This window comes from Somniosus microcephalus, chromosome 3, assembly GCF_052327205.1.
Source record: "Somniosus microcephalus isolate GS21.2 chromosome 3, FLI_Smic_1.0, whole genome shotgun sequence".
Lineage (NCBI taxonomy): Eukaryota > Metazoa > Chordata > Chondrichthyes > Squaliformes > Somniosidae > Somniosus > Somniosus microcephalus.
The window spans coordinates 267,207,474-267,225,231 of NC_140989.1; the positions used below are offsets into that span (position 1 = coordinate 267,207,474).

Here is a 17,758-nt window from a genome sequence, read left to right on the forward strand (position 1 = left end):
TTTTGGTAATTCGGTCTATGATGTTGACATTTTGTCCAGAGCAGTGATAATTCCTTGTGGCTCAAATTCATATCTGTATGCTTTAATTTTCACAAAAAATAACAGGTGCTAAAATACTGTATTGTAACAGCTCTTCTAAATAAGCACCCCTCATAGGAAGCTCCATCCATGTAAGAAGACAGTGCAAATTTATGCAAATAATCTGGTCAGATCAATCTGTGGTCGTTAAAATTTGCACACAGAATGAAAACTTCAGAAGTGTGAAATACGTGTAACATTATTTGATCTTTTGTTATATGGGATTGCAAATTTGCATATTAAGACAATTACAAGGTTATGTGGCAATAATGATACGCAAACTCAAATGTGTACAAAAGATAGTAAGCACAGCCGGGACTGGCCACCAGTATAACATGCACATTACAGCATTAAGTGACCTTTACTGTAGTTTGTAACTAAGCTACTGAAAAGTAAAGAATTTAGTATCACACACACACAAAATTAGTTACCTTAAAAGGCACTTTTGTAGGTTAATGGCTAAGCAAGTTAATTTCCTAGGAGCTTTGTTGCTTAATATATTAGTATGGAGAGCTTGTGAATTTTAACAAAAAGCAAAATACTGCAGATACTGGAATTCTGAAATAAAAATAAAATGCTGGAAACACTTAGCAGGTCAGGCAGCATCTGTGGAGGGAGGGGGTGTCACTGACCTGAATCATTAACCCTACTGGCCTCTCTCCACAAATGCTGCTTGATCTGAGTGTTTCCAGCATTTCCTCTTTTTATTTGTAATTTTTAATGATGTATCTCATTAATCATTAAATTCAAAATCTCTGCCCTCATCTACAAATCCCTCCTTGGCCTTGTTCTACCCTTTCTCTGCGATCTCCTCCAGCCCTATATGTCCTCCTGAATGTTTAGGGTTTTTTTTTTTTAACTCCTATCTTTGGTCCATCCTGCCTCCTTTCATTCCAGCATTGGTGGCAGAGCTTTCAGCCACCTTGGTCCTAATCTCAAAGTCCTTCGCTGATCCTCAAAATACATCTCTTTGACCAAACTTTGTGTCACCCATCCTAAACTTTCCTCTTCCTGGCTTGGTGTTTGTTTTGCTTACATCTAGTTGTGAAGCACCGCAGGATGTTTCTTTACATTACAAGTGTGACACAAATGCAAGTTGTTGTAGTGTACATATGCAGACTCTGGGAGTTTTTTTGTCTGTGAACACAAATGACAGGACACAGGTTCAAAATGAAAAAGACCTGAAGAAAGAGGCAGTTTTAATAGAATAAATCTAACATTTACCTCATTCTTTTCCACTTTCGAGGTGGCTGAATTTGATGCCGCTTCCATGGAATTGCACAGCGATGGTTCATCCTGAATCAAAGTTTCACCATTACCACTACCAGTAGAATGCTGAACTCTGGGCACTGGGGAATCTGTCCTATTAAGACATGGTGGGAAAGTGGAGTGAAAAGGAAAAGAAGCGGAATAAGCAAAATGGTTAATCCAATATAATAGCTACTTTTAAAGAAACATGGAAAAACCATACAAGGAGAAAGGAATTATTCCCCTCTGATGCATTGCTTGTATGTTGTATCCAAAAGACTTTACTCCTCATAAGAATCAAAAGACTACACTGAACTTAGATCCTTAGAGCTCATTAAAATTTCAACCTGTAAATGTCAGAGGAAGAATGGATGTGCCCTGGTCAACCAGTTGTCAGATGAAATGTGGAACTGGCACAGGTTACTGAAAAATCAATTGGCCAGACCGAACATTCCGACTGATAGAAATCATATCATAGGTGAGTGCAAGTGTTTTAAAACTATATCTGTTTTGGCATCTGAGAGACAATATCCTTCTATAACTTAGACACTTCTGTAAGCTTTATGCATCATGCTAAGAACAAATGGCCCAGAAATTCCAGAACGGGGCTTGCAGCGCGTGCAAGCCCCGTATTTGCACTTACCCCGCGCTCGCGCCGATCAGCTTCTGGGACGCCTGAACTTACAGAAATAGAAAGCACATTCCCGGGCAGCGTATGACGTCACGCCGCCCAGGAGTGCAGCCAGCGCGGAGCCAGAAGCGTGCAGTGTAAGTGAGACACGCCCCTTGAGGTCTCAGTTTCACTGGACACGCCCCCAATGTTTCTGTCAAGCTGCTGAGCATTTTTACATGCAAAGCAGCAGTTTAAATAGGTTTTTGGAAGTTTTTTAAAGATTTTGGTAACTTTTATAAATTTTTTTAAATGTTTACATTATTTTGAGTAATCTGAAGTAGTTTTAAAGAGAATTAAAGCAATTTAAAGACTTTTAAAAGCCCTAAAAGAATTTTTTTAATTCCATTTATTTATTTAGCAATGTCGTCGTCATACGTGTCTTCACACTGTTCCCTTTGTGGAACTGTTTGAAGTGGTGGAAGGATTTATGGCCATGATTAATGCTCATTCCGTGACCGTAACCATCTTTGAACCAGCCATTAGGGCGGTTAGTCCTATGGCGGGAGGGTTTTACGGGCTGCCACAAGCTATACAAGGAGGGGGGGGCCACCCACACCCACGGACGCAAATATCCCGCTGGATGTCCACCCAGAATTTAAAGTTGGAGCTCCGACTCCACTTGCCAGGACTGTCTGGAGCGGGGTTCGAAACCCTACCCTGATCTGGCCCAGCGGCGGGGATCCTACCGCTATGACAAAGGCCCAATCCGATTAGCAACTTAAAATGGCAGCATAGGGCTCCAGTCACGCTGGCTGCACTCCTGGGCGGCGTGACGTCACACGCTGCCCGGGATTCTTATTTCTCTTTCACCAAGTGCAGGCGTCCCTGGAGCTGATCGGCAGGAGCGCGGGGTAAGTGGAAATACGGGGCTTGCATGCGCTGCAAGCCCCGTTCTGGAATTTCTGGCCCATTTACTGACATGTAAAATGTTGGCCCAGTAATTCCCTTCCAAATGCGCTAGTACGGTCGGGGTACTTACGCATCTGGCCGGATGAAATGCCGGTTTTCAGCATGCACAGTGCATGTGGGGAAAACCGGCATTTCCTGTCCTCTGAACGAAGGGATTCAGAGGCAGAACGCGTGCGACTGCACAGGCAGCGTGTGCGCAGTATAATTCGCCGCTTTCCTTAATGCTTTCAGTGAGGTCAAGTCATTACAACGTACACATGAAAAAAGCATGGGTGCAGTTGCTCCAGAGGCTGCGGAGGAAGATATTTCTTATTGTGGAGCTTCTGAAAGTATGTATGTCTGTATATATTCCTTTGCATGTTATGTATATATTCCTTTAATTATGTGTATGAATGTATTATTTAATTATGACTTTCAGAGAAAGTAACTTATTGGAAAATCATAATTAAAAATATACATTCATACACATTTAGTAAAGGAATATAAAACATACATACATCTACGTAAAGGATTATATGTGGACATACATACATAACTCATTCTCACATTCCATTCACACAGCCACAATTGCTCCTTCTACCTACCGTTCTGAAAACCCGTTTAAAAAAAAAAAATTAAAGTTTAAAACTTACTTAAAATTTCTTAAAATAACTTCCCTCCCTTTCCCAAACCTAAATATTGCATTTCATAAGCTCCTCCATAAAATATATCTCCTTCCCCAGCCAATGAACAACTTTACACTTGCTTTTTTCAAGTGTAAGTTCTAGGGACTTAACCTCACTGAATCCATCAGTGAAATCTACAAAGTTCACTGCGCAAGCGCTACCTGTGCAGTCGCACGCGCTGGGAATAGACCTCGGGTCTGGAAATGCCGGCGTTCCCCGCATGCGCTGTTCCTGATGAACGCTGGCATTTCCAACGGCCAGGTTTGTGAGTACACCGACCGTACTCACGCTTCTGGCTGCGAATTTCTGGCCCATTATGTTTTAAATGGTATCTATTCAAATTTGAAATGCAACTAAGACAGCAAAAGCTGTATTGTGCACTTTTGGGTTGCAATTATTATGCACTAAATACAACCTAAAACACATGCAAGACAGCCTCCTAGAGGACTAACTCTCAGCTTTAGTGTTTGCATTAAGATCCTGAGTTATATGGATACTTTCACATTTATACACACCCAAAACCACTTCACATCAATGCAAAAGTGGCTTTGTGAAAGGTAAGTCATGCCTGACAAACCTGATTTAATTTTTTGAAGAGGTGATTAAAGTAGTGGGTAGGGGAATGTCTATGGGTGTTATTTATATGGACTTCCAGAAGGCATTTGATAAAGTCCCACATAAGAGACTGTTATCTAAGGTACAAGCCCCAGAGTTGAGGGCAAATTATTGACCTGGTTAGGAAATTGGCTGAGCAGCAGGAGACAGAGAGTAGGGATAATGGGTAGGTACTCAAATTGGCAGGATGTGACTAGTGATGTCCCGTAGGGATCTGTGTTGGGGCTTCAACTATTTACAGTATTTATTAATGACTTAGATGATGGGGTAGAAAGCCATATATCCAAATTTGCCGATGACACAAAGATAGGCGACATTGTAGGCAGTGTAGATGAAAGCATAAAATTACAAAGGGATATTGATAGATTAAGTGAATGGGCAAAACTGTGGCAAATGGATTTTAATGTAAGCAAAGTGAGGTCATCCACTTTGGACCTATTAAAGGATAGAACAGGGTACTTTTTAAATGGTGAAAAGCTAAAAACAATGGAGGTCCAAAGAGACTTGGGGGTTCAGGTACATAGATCATTAAAATACCATGAACCGGTACAGAAAATAAGCAAAAAGGCTAATAGAATGTTGGCCTTTATATCTAGAGGACTAGAATACAAGGGGGTAGCTGCAGCTGCAGCTATACAAAACCCTGGTTAGACCTCACCTGGAGGACTGTGAGCAGTTCTGGGCACCACACCTTAGGAAGGATATATTGACCTTGGAGGGAGTGCAGCGTAAGTTTACCAGAATGATACCCATAATTCTAGGGTTAAGTTATGAGAAGGGCGTGATGGCCGGCGCGGACACGATGGGCCGAAGGGCCTCTATCCGTGCTGTATAACTCTATGACTAAGAGATTACACAAATTAGGGTTGTATTCCCTAGAATTTAGAAAGTTAAGTGATCCAATCGAAGTTTTCAGGATATTAAGGGGAACAGATAGGGCAGATAGAGAGAAACTATTCCCGCTGGTTGGGGATTCTAGGACGAGGGGGCATAGTCTAAAAATTAGAGCCAGACCTTTCAGGAGTGAAATTAGGAAACACTTCTACACACAAAGGGTGGTAGAAGTTTGGAACTCTCTTCCGCAAACAGCAATTGATGCTAGGTCAATTGTTAATTTTAAATCTGAGATTGATAGATTTTTGTTAACCTAGGATATTAAGGGATATAGGCCAAAGGTGGGTATATGGAGTTCGATCGCAGATCAGCCATGATCTCATGGAATGGCAGAACAGGCTCGAGGGGCTGAATGGCCTACTCCTGTTCCCATCATAAGTTGTCGGACTCTTCATCTTTTGAATTTAAATTATGGTAATTTCTTGCCAGTGTCAACTATTCCCAACGGACCTTGCATTGAAAGTAAAAGGTTTAATTTTGCCCCCCAAAAGACTGAATATATAGACACAATTCTAGGAATGAAAGAAAAGTGTCAAATTTTATTGCTGAATACATTAATTCATGTTGTAAACCTTTAAAATTGCACAAGATTTTTTCTCTGGTACAAAAATATCCCCAACTATTTAAGTTCCTAGCTTAAATCACCTTCTTCCTTTCAGTTTCAAACACTGAAGAAGCACCGCCCCCCCCCCCCACCCCCGCCCTAACACATACACACAATCCAGCAGCTTCTTTGTAGCCCCAAGTGATAGCATTTTAAAAAAAATGTTCCTCTGGATAAGATTAACTGAATTATTTTCAGACCCAGAATCACTGGCACGGTCTTCACTTCTCTTCTGGTAAAATTGAGACTTCTATTTTAATTTCCATTCAGATTACTACTTGAAACTAAATTGTGAAAGTAGGACAAGGGGACTAGTTTAAACTAGTAAATGGCAAATTTAGGATTAATTATAGCACGTTTTTCTTCACACAAAGAATGAAATTTGGAATAAGGTACAGGAGGTAAAATATTTGCATCAAGTCCATGATTGGAGGGGGGGAGGGGTTAAGGGAGGAGAATAAACAAGCAACAACATCATGTATTTATATAGCGCCTATAATGTAGTAAAACATCCCAAGGCGCTTCACAGGAGCGTTATAAAACAAAATTTGACACCGAGCCACATAAGGAGATATTAGGGCAGAAAGAGGTAGGTTTTAAGGAGCGTCTTAAAGAAGGAAAGAGAGGTAGAGAGGCGGACAGGTTTAGGGAGTGAAGAGCTTTAGGGCCTTGGCAGCTGAAGGCACGGCCATCGATAGTGGAGCAATTAAAATCGCGGATACTCAAGGCCAGAATTAGAGGAGCGCAGATATCTCGGAAGGTTGTGGAGCTGGAGGCCATGGAGGGATTTGAAAACAAGGAAGCGCATTTTAAAACAACACTTTGACATATCTGAGATGGGTTGAAAGGCCACCTTTAACTGCATTTATCTTGTGACTCTCTGCAAAGGCAACCAAAATTAAATTTCTCCTCTCCAGGATTCAAACAGGTTTTTCACATGAGCAATTTTTCACTCTCACCAGCTCTGGGCAGCTTGCCTGGGAAACAAATTTTTATTTCACTGCACCATTCATGTTTACCTCCTGTTAACAGGTCCACAGTCTTTCCATCAGAAAAACAGTAAGCACATTAGGAAATTATGGCCCATAAGTTGCGGTCAGCAGCGAAGCAACGGCAATTGCCGCTGACCTCGAACAAAGCTGCCCACAGAGATTGAGCTCTGTGTCAAGATGTTTAGCTTCCGCAACGTGTAATTGATTGTGGCGCTGTCAATAGGGGATTCCTAGCATAGCGCAGCAGTGATGTCATCAAACTGACTAAGCAGCCAATCACATTAAAGAATTCTCACAAAACAGCAAACCTGGAAATAAAATAGCACTGGTTATCTACACTTTTCAAAAATGTTAGAGAGCGAAATAAAGATTGGGTCATACACATGGGGTTCAGGGAGAAGCTGAAATATCATAAACAAACTTCAAAAAAAATCTTTTATTTAAAAAAAAAAATCTAGTAAATATCATAATGGAGAAATTTAATATTCCACAAATATAAAATTAGTTTCCAACAAGGCTCAACATTTAATGGGGTGTTTAAACGAGATATTAGCGCAGAAAAGTTTAACTTTTTGTTAGTTCCACTGATTGCCGGCAGGGGTTCCACAGCGCAGCCTGTGTCAGAGCAGTGAATGACTGATCGCAACGTCAGGATTTCTGCGTTTTATCTGTGCATGCGTTAAATCCTGAAGTTAGTCAGTTTCGGAGGGGTAATGATGGCGAATGCTGACGCTTCGCCATTATTACCCACCGCAAAATCCGGGCCTACAAATATTAAAATATATAAATCAATGTACAATTTTTAGTGGCCTGTCCTAAACTTTAATGGCATATTTGTTATTATAAATGATCACGAGACATGCCATTTAATCAAAAACCTTTTTACCTAAACAGTGATAAATATAAACATAGAAATAAATACAAAAATAAACTAACCTTTCTGGTGATTCCTCGTATATGCTGTGACAGTCCGTGTTTTCCAGCAAGAGACTTCTGGAAAGATTTTGTGTGCCAGGGTAATGAAAGTTTGCAAAAGAATGAGACATTGGAGAACTTCTGTTCACTAGATCAGCATTACGCTTCTCTTGACTAGTCAGCCCATATGACAGGCCATCCAAAGCTGGGTTCAAGGAACGTGACATGTATGCATCAGCAGACTGTGGGCGCCTCATTGGGGATGATGGGTAAGGAGACAGTTTATTAATTAAAGGTGTTAAAATATCAGAGTATGAAGACCTTGTGGGTTTTACAAGTTTGTCTGTATGGATATTCAAAATCTTTTGTTCGAAAGCACAGGAAAAAGTACTGGGTGATAAATTTTGAAGCCATGAAAGAAGACTCAAATCCAGATCATCACATCCATTGCCACACAGTAAATCAATTCCAAGCAGTACTTCACTCTCACTGATCTCTTCACCAGTGGCTCTACTCTGACAGAATTCCACACAAGACTCGTAGAGCAAACCTTTAATGATAAGCTGAAATAGTCTGTTATTGCTGGCTTTGAAACCAGCTTCACTCAGCTTTCTGTCAGCAGGGATGAACTCTGCCACCATAACACAGGCCTCGTCAAAGCACTGGACACGAGCAGTGCTGGGGTTCCAATCCTTAAATTCTGCATGGTTTGTTAGGCGAGGAAGGGTAAGCAGTAAGCAGAGTTTGCTGTAGTCTTCCTTGGAGGGACAATATTCCTCTAGTCCATGGAGACATTTCACAGCCTCTTGCATTGTATACTCTAGCTGCAACAAATAATATCCAAGATGTATGAGTTCTCTAGTGCAAGCATATTGTAATACAAATCTAACTTTTAAGTTTACACAGTAAAAAAAAGTATATACGGAGTGTCAGCCGTGGCTCAGTTGGTAGCACTCGGAGTCAGAAAGTTGAGTTCAAGTCACACTCTAGAGTCTTGAGCACAAAAATCTAGGCTGACACTCTAGTGCAGTACTGAGAGAATGCTGCACTGTCGGAAGTGCCGTCTTTCGGATGAGACGTCTGCTCTCTCAGGTAGAAGTAAAAGATTCCATGGCACTATTTCAAAGAGCAGGGGGTGTCCTGGCCAATATTTATCCCTCAATCAACATCACAAAAACAGATTATTTGTTCATTATCACATTGCTGTTTATGGGACCTTGCTGTGCGCAAATTAGCTGCCACGTTTCCTACATTACAATGGCAACTACACTTCAAAAGTACTTCATTTGCTGTCCTAAGGTTGTGAAAGGCACTATATAAATGCAAGTCTTTCTATAATGTTAGAAGCAATATCCAAACTAAAATCCTAATTTTATTTTCAACATTTGCACTCTGCCTACCCCTACTGTGACTTTTACTCGTGGGATTGAGGAAAAATGTGTCAAAGGGGGAAAGGGGAGATGTTAAAAAGTTAACCTGAAGTAAATTTACAATCATATCAAGGGATAGAATATGGGAAAATACTGATCACACTGTTTAATAATCTTTCATAAAAATGATCTATCTGGAAACCACCCTTTAGAAGGACGAAAGGACATCATCTTCATGCCCTAAAAAAAGTGTAAGCACATAATCTGGGTTAACACCATTAGCTCAATTTGTTGCACATGCAAATTAAGAGTGGCAAATCAGAGACCATCTTATCACCTTATTAGCTTATATAGTTTAGTCTGCAAATGACTAATAGTCATCGCCATATTGAATAGGAATTGTGAAAAGATTCATGCTGAACCCTTTCCAAGTTTTCCCTTGGAAAAGTGATTCAGCACTGCATCATTTTAGTTGGTTTTATACTACTTGTTTAGAAGTACACATCTCCCTATTAACCAAATAAATCCAATTTAAAAGTCAGTTGCTTGTAGTTAATTGGCTTGCAATGATTTACTTCACCAGTATTTGTCACTACAACAACTTTAAATGTAGAAAAACATGCTGAGGCACTTTACTGAATCGTAATCATAACAAAAATCGACACCAAGTCAAAGAGGTATTAAGAGGGGTGACTAAAATCTTGGTCAACAAGGTGGGATTTAAGAAGGATCTTATAAGAAGAGAGGCAGCTGGAGAGGCAGAGAGGTTTACAGTAGGAATTTCAGAGCGTAGGGCCATGACAGCTGAATGGATGATCTGAATTTTATGAAGGACAGGAGGTCAGCCAGGAAAGCATTGGAGTCGGCAAGTCTGGAAGTGGCAACGGCATAGCATAGATGAGGGTTTCAGCTGTGCAGCAAGCTGAGGCAGAGGCGATGTTAGAGGTGGAAGGAGGCAGTCTTTGTGATGGAAAGGATATGGGGTCGGATGCTCAGCTCAGGTTCAAATTGACGCCAAGGTTACAACAATATTAGTAGCTAAACAATTAGCAAAACTAAATTTATAGAGTAGAGATAGTAAAGACACTTTGGGGAAGTTACTCTTGGACCTCCAGCATTGAAAAGGATTTCATATGCCTTATCTAGCACTTCAGCTTACTTTACAGAATGGTTCATCAAAAGAGCAAATTCATTCGTTCAAGCACTTACATGTTGAGGTTCATCATTTGCTGACACTGCATTGTTCACACATAAGGCTTCCAAAAACTTCTGTTTTAATATAATATACCGGAATCTGGAAAAGCAAATTGACTAGATTAAATAATGTTGTACTCTATCATGGTTAAGAATGACCAGAAGTATTGTGACACATTCTCACAATAAACATAAGAAATTATTAGAAATCAGATCACAAATGAGACAGCACATAGGATTAATAGGCTGCAATTCTTCCATTATTATAATAATGGTTTTATACATGCTATCACTAGCTATAATTTTAATGGTAAATTTCTAATATCAAACATTCAAAAGTTGTGAAATTCACAGATACATACTTCAGCTGCCATCTACTTGTATATAAACTTCCTAAATTGAAAGTTTAGTTAGTTAGGCAGACAACCACATATATCGGATAAACATAAGCCAAAATAATCAAGTAGGTGATCCATTTGCAAGAATGAACCTCAAATTACAATTGTGAGGGGCAGAGAAAATACTTAGAACAGTAGTCAATATCCAAGTGCAGCTGTGTAATCTAATCGTGTTTTAGAAAACTGCGCTCTGGCCGTTTTTATACATCAGTGGATTTGGTTCTAATTATATTGCAAACATTTATCACAAATTGTAGCTTGATCCTCAGCAATTTGTATACGTTTTTAAAATTCATTCACGGGATGTGGGTGTCACCGGCAAGGCCGGCATTTATTGCCCATCCCTAATTGCCCTAAAGAAGGAGGTGGTTGAGCTGCCTTATACAACTGAGTGGCTTGCTAAGCCATTTCAGAAGACAGTTAAGAGTCAACCACATTTACGTGGGTCTGGAGTCACATATAGGCCAGACGGGAAGGACGGCTACCGTACCCGATACGACTGTGCATGTAATTTTAAAAAAAACTAAAAACAAGAGCCTGAAATACTAATTTTGAGTGATTAGCTACAGCAACCTACAAAGCAGCACAAAGACAACAAGCTGCAACTTTTGTGTTGATTTATAATCAACTAATTTGCCTCATGTGACCAAGCTCCTTTTCCGCTAAGAGGGAAAAGAACCATCACCCTGTTCCAGAATTCACAAACAGTAGCAGGGCCAAACCAGATAAGTAGACAAGTGAAGAAGGGCAACAGCAACCACTTTTTCCGGACCTGCCAAATAACTGCCCCTCGTGTAAATGAGGCTGTTTTACAAACTAATAAGGAGAGATATTGCTTCGAACGGCTGTCTCCATGGTAGATGCCTGAAACACAAGGACATTGTTACTTGTACAACAGCTCAGTTAGAAGTAGGGAGAGGTGAAACAACAGCTCGTTTAGAAGTAGGGAGAGGTGAAACAGAGATAAAAGAAAAATGAACTCACCTTTTCCCATCAAATTTTTCCATACACTCAAGTGGCTGGATGAACTGAAGCACCTCATCCCAATGGCCATCAAGTACTAGCTGTCTGTAAAATATACAAAGATTTAAAAAAAAAAAATTTTTTTTTTTTAAAAAAAAAAGTGAAACACTGCACTGTTTAAGATAGCATCACATCAAAGCTAGCAACAGAATCAATGCAAATGTCACCACTATTATTTGACTACAACTCTTGCCACTTAACACATCTTTCCTTACCCTATATTTTGCTAAGGTGGCAAAAGCAGAAAGGTAGCTCTGGCTATTTCTTTATCCTGTATTTGCAAATTACAAGTCTGTGTAATGGTAGGTTTCCCTGATGGCTCAGTGTGTTTTTCCAGTGAGAAACTGAGTAATTGTCACCAGGATGGTTCCAAGTTTGATCCCCAGTCTGTGCTGATATTAGCTGGAGAAATGGTAGGGAAACTACAATTGGACTTAGAGCCTTTGAGTCGAAGTGTTAAAACATGGTCCTGCCCTCGTACATGATTCACCAATCCCTGCTGGAAGTGCATGTCTAGATGAGGACAAGATTGCACTTGGTTACAATGCTCCCTGCAGTCAAATATTGTGATTCCATGGATTGTGAAGGCTAAACACAAATGACAGCCACCTTGGCAAGTTATTGGATGGCACCCATTGCCCGTAGAACCTTACCTCAGAAAGAAGTCAATGTCTTCAGTAGAGGACAGAGAGAGAAAAATTGACAAAAAAAAGTCTGTGCAACAAATTCAATTAAGGGGAAAATGTTAAAATGGGTCAATATGTATCTTCTGTTATCAGCAGACTGGTGTACAACATTTTCATCTTGGTGCAGGAGATTGCCACCCAATGAAGTTAAAAGTCATATTTTCCTGAACTTATACCTAATTCAAAGATATGTTAAATTGCACTCTTGTTGGGTTTAGCGAAGAGTCCATCCCATTAAGTTCCAACGTTCAGCTGTACTTGTGGGCAACAGGTCCATGTGTCCAATTGTGTGGAAACTCCATTGTGGCCTGTTTTGATTGAATCAATGCGCACCATTTAATGTTTTGATGACTTCGCCAATCCATTTCCAAAGTCAAAAACACATGTTGGAAACTTGTAACCTTTGTCTCCAACAGAGGATTATGTTGAACCATTTGATATTTATGGCTTTCATTCTAAAGGTAAAATGTCTGTCAGCCAGAAACTCACTCCCATAATGGTATTGGTTATTTTGCCCTTGGTTACCTGGTATCCATATTTGATATGGCATTAAAATACAGTAATTTAAGTACAAGGGTTTTACATTTTAGCGAAAAAAGCCTACATGTGAAATCACAGTGTAATTTTGTTATACTTACAGGAGAATAAATTGACAGATGGAGGCTATTGGTACAGTTAATCGCGCGCTGAGAAACATACACTTTGGAGCTCAGCATAATTTGGTTCAGCCGAAATCAGGAAGATTTCAAGGGTCCTGTCTGCGCAAAAAAGGTCTTACGGGATTGGTTCCAGTTGAATGGCAGAGAACCCTTGATAGTTTGTGATCACGTTCCAAGTAAATTCATTCTTAGCTTCATTTGGATCAATCTGGGTGGAGTAGTTTGCCAGGAAAGGGTTCCAGAGTGCCTGGTGTTTCCAGAGCTTTTATGAACTGAGTGGCACAATGGGTTAGACAATTGCCTTTCACCTCTGGAACTTGGGTTCAAATTCAGCCCAGACTGAAGAGATTAAAGCCCCTTTTTTCAGAATGCCCCAAGGATTCTATATATGAAATGAGTTTGGGCAGTCTCAATCTGGTTCCTAATGGCAATAAACCTACAGCACAAAGTTGTCACTAATTCACCACAAAATAGCAGTCTCACTCAGAGAAAGAAAGAACTGGTTTATGATTTGGAAAAAAGTTACACCGGTTCAGTACACAGTACTCTTGAAGTTGGGGAATAGCACAGCAAGCTTTACTGTTAGTAGACCAGCAGTTTGTACACCAATAACCTGTCAACTGCCTAAAGATTGTGAAACATAGAAGATAGGAGCAGGAGTAGGCCATTCGGCCCTTCGAGCCTGCTCCGCCATTCAATGAGATCATGTCTGATCATCCAAATTCAGTACCCTGTCCCTGCCTTCTCCCCATATCCCTTGATCCCTTTAGCCTCAAGAAATATATCCAACTCTTTCTTGAATATATTTAATGAACTGGCCTCCACCGCCCTCTGTGGCAGAGAATTCCACAGGTTCACCACTCTCTGGGTGAAGAAATTCCTCCTCATCTCTGTCCTAAATGACTTACCCCTTATCCTTAGACTATGACCCCTGGTTCTGGACTCCCCGGCCATCCGAAACATCCTTCCTGCATCTAGTCTGTCCAGACCTAACAGAATTTTATAGGTTTCGATGAGATCCCCTCTCAATCTTCTAAACTCCAGTGAGTATAAGCCCAATCGACACAATCTCTCCTCATACGTCATTCCTGCCATCCCAGGTATCAGCCTGGTGAATCTTCGCTGCACTCCCTCCATGGCAAGAAAGTCCTTCCTCAGGTAAGGTGACCAAAACTGCACACAATACTCAAGGTGCGGTCTCACCAAGGCCCTGTACAACTGTAGCAATACATCCTTGTTCCTGTACTCGAACCCTCTTGCTACGAAGGCCAGCATACCATTTGCCTTCTTAACCACCTGCTGCACCTGCATGCTTACCTTCAGCGACTGGTGCACAATAACACCCAGGTCTCTTTGCACATCCCCTTCTCCCAATCTATTGCCATTCAAATAATAATCTGCCTTCCTGTTTTTGCCACCAAAGTGGATAACCTCACATTTATCCACATTATAGTGCATTTGCCATGTTTCTGCCCAATCACCCAACCTGTCCAAATCGTACTGGAGTTTCACGACATCCTCCTCACAGCTTACCCTCCCACCCAGCTTTGTGTCGTCTGCAAATTTGGAGATATTACATCCAATTCCCTCGTCCAGATCATTAATATATATTGTGAACAGCTGGGGTCCTAGGACCGATCCTTGCGGTACCCCACTAGTCACTGCCTGCCACTCGGAAAACGACCTGTTTATTCCAACTCTGCTTTCTGTCCGCCAACCAGTTCTCTATCCAAGTCAATACCTTGCCCCCAATCCCATGTGCCTTAATTTTGCACGCTAATCTCTTATGTGGGACCTTATCAAAAGCCTTCTGAAAGTCCAAATACACCACATCCACTGGTTCTCCCTTATCTATTTTACCAGTTACATCCTCAAAAAATTCCAGTAGATTAGTCAAGCATGATTTACCTTTTGTAAATCCATGTTGACTTTGTCCGATCCTGTCACTGCTTTCCAAGTGCTCTGCTATTACACCTTTTATAATAGACTCTAGCATTTTCCCCACTACCGATGTCAGGCTTACCGGTCTATAATTCCCCGCTTTTTCTCTACCACCCTTTTTGAATAGTGGGGTAACATTAGCTACCCTCCAATCCACGGGTACCGTTCCAGAGTCGATCGAGTTCTGGAAGATGACCAGCAATGCATCTACTATTTCTAGGGCCACTTCCTTAAGTACCCTGGGATGTAGACCATCAGGCCCTGGGGATTTATCAGCCTTCAGTCCCATCAATTTTCCTAACACCATTTCCCTACAAATACTGATTTCTTTCAGTTCCTCCCTTTCATCAGACCCTATGTTCCCCGACATCTCTGGGAGGTTATTTGTGTCCTCCTTTGTGAAGACAGAACCAAAGTATGTATTTAGTTGGTCTGCCATTTCCTTGTTTCCCATTATAAATTCCCCTGATTCTGACTGTAAGGGAAATACACTTGACTTCACCAATCTTTTTCTCTTCACATATCTATAAAAGCCTCAAGTTCCAACTTTGATGCTAGAAACGGCTTCAAGAGACAATTCTGGAACTCAAACTCACAACCATCAGATTAGAAGGTACATCCTCAAGACTGTAATCCTACAATTATATAGGGCCTTGGTGAGACCACACCTAGAGTACTGTGTACAGCTTTGGTCTCCTTACCTAAGGATATACTTGCCTCAGAGGGAGTGCAACAAAGGTTCACTAGACTGATTCCTGGGATGAGGGGATTGTCCTATGAGGAGATTGAGTAGACTAGGCCTATATTTACTAGATTCTTAATTCTTAAAGAGCTTGACAGGGTAGATGCTGGGGGATGTTTTGCCTGGCTGGGGAGTCTAGAATTAGGGGTCACAGTCTCAGAATAAGGGGTCAGCCATTTAGGACTGAGATGAGGAGAAATTTCTTCAAAAGGTTGTGAATCTTTGGAATTCTCTATCCCAGAGAGCTGTGGATGCTCATTGAGTATATTCAAGACAGAGGTCGATAAATTTTTGGATACTAAAGGAATATGCTGACAGCGTGGGAAGGTAGAGTTGAGTTAGAAGATCAGCCACAATCTTATTTAATGACAAAGCAGGCTCGAAAGGCTGAATTGGCCTACTCCTGATGTTCTTATGACTGAATATTTAAAAATGTTAAACCAAAAGCAAAATATTGCGGATGCTGTAAATCTTAAATAAAAACAGAAAATGCTGGAAACACTCAGCAGGACTTGCGGCATCTGTTTCAGGTCAATGACCTTTCATCAGAATTGGAAGATGTTAGTGATTAAGAGTTTTTAAGCAAGTATAGAGCCAGGGAAAAGGGGGGCAGGAAAGGACAAAGGCAAAGGTCTGTGATAGCATGGAGGGCAGGAGTGATTAAATGACAAAAGGGATGATGGTGCAACGCAAAAGGGGGTGATCATGGGAAACAAAAAGATGGGTCCAGAGGAGGTGTAAATGGTTACAGCAGAACTTAACATTTAAAATGTTATTTCACCCACGATAAACAAAAATAAAATAAGCTCTTAACTACACCACATACCTGAGAAAGAGCATGTCATCTGAATAGAGTCCATTTATAACACCACTCTCTTTCTCAAGAGATAGCATACTAATATGGAGCTTCCTTGAATTAAGAAAATCCAGGATAAGTTTGATTATTTCCGCCTCTTTAACATTTATTGTCTCCTCGGCGGTCATGATTACAGCTTTCCAAATGAGCTGACCTATAAATAAAGCATACAATTTGATCATTTTAAAAAAATGTATCTTTACTGTGCTTCACACTGAAATGAGTTTCATTCAGTTTCATTCATTTAGTCACGAGTCTCAGTCTTTATAGTTTTGCAAAGTACAATAAACAGTTCTGAATTAGAATGTGGAAGATCGACAGATTTGTCCAAGACAATACAAATTTTCAACAAGTAGAAAATCTTGTTCGTTTTCAGATTATCTTGTTTGTACTGAAGTATTTATGTCACTAAACCAGATTTCCAACTTAATGGCCCAGAAATTCATGTCGGGGGCTTCCCACGGGTGCAAGCCCCCGACCTACACTTACCTAGCGCGCCGGCAGTTGAAGCCTGGGCCTGCGTGGATTTCCTGTGAGTGGCCCGGTTCAGCTCCCGGCGCGCTGTGCTTGCGTGATCCAGCGGCGTACTTAGTACGATGCGTCGGCTGGGATCACGTGAGCACTGGGCAACCAATCGGAGGTTGCAAAAGTTCATTCATGAGTTTGACAGTAAGAACTGTCAAACTCATGAAAACTCCGGGCGCCCAAAACAGTACTTAAACTTGAAATAAAATTAAAAAAACATCACACTATTTAAATGAACTATAAATAACTTTAAATAACTATTTTAAACAATAATTTAAATTTTTGAAAAAAATAATTTTATAAAAAATCGGGGCTAAAAATACACTTACCTTACTGTAAAGTCTTTAAAAATAATAAACCTGTGGAAAAAAATTCTAATTTTAATTAATAGACCACATCTTTTAAAATTAAGTCCTTACGTCTGCTTTTTTAATGTGTAAAAAGTGGAGGCCTTCACGCACGGGCAAACCTGGAAAAAAAAAGGAAGTTCAACGCGCACGCGCAGACTCCTGCACACACGCGTTCGACCTCTGAACCCCTTGGTTCAGAGGATCGGAAATGCCGGTTTCCTGCACATGCGCTGTGCATGCAGAAAACCGGCAATTCCATCGGTCCCACGCGTGAGTACACGGTGCTTACTCGCGCGTTGGGACACTAATTTCTGGGCCATTGTATTATATGCAATCTGTTATTTGTGATTTAACATTTGTTTTTACAATACAAAGCAATTTATTCTCAGTCCCAGAGGAATAGACAGCTACCAAACACTGC

At 40.7% G+C, this 17,758-nt stretch overlaps 1 protein-coding gene across 1 annotated transcript in view; it reads right to left on the bottom strand.

The window, feature by feature from the left end:
* LOC147121895 (WD repeat-containing protein 47-like) overlaps positions 1 to 16,642 on the bottom strand; it is a 66,997-nt gene extending 50,355 nt beyond the window's left edge. The window contains exons 1-5 of the mRNA XM_085982420.1: positions 16,433 to 16,642; positions 11,540 to 11,623; positions 10,173 to 10,257; positions 7,615 to 8,417; positions 1,303 to 1,441 (exon numbers count right to left, since the gene is read on the bottom strand). Coding sequence (XP_085838546.1) covers positions 1,303 to 1,441; positions 7,615 to 8,417; positions 10,173 to 10,257; positions 11,540 to 11,623; positions 16,433 to 16,590 — 1,269 coding nt within the window. The 5' untranslated portion in view covers positions 16,591 to 16,642. The remainder of the gene's footprint in view (positions 1 to 1,302; positions 1,442 to 7,614; positions 8,418 to 10,172; positions 10,258 to 11,539; positions 11,624 to 16,432) is intronic.
* Between the last annotated feature and the right edge of the window lie 1,116 nt (positions 16,643 to 17,758).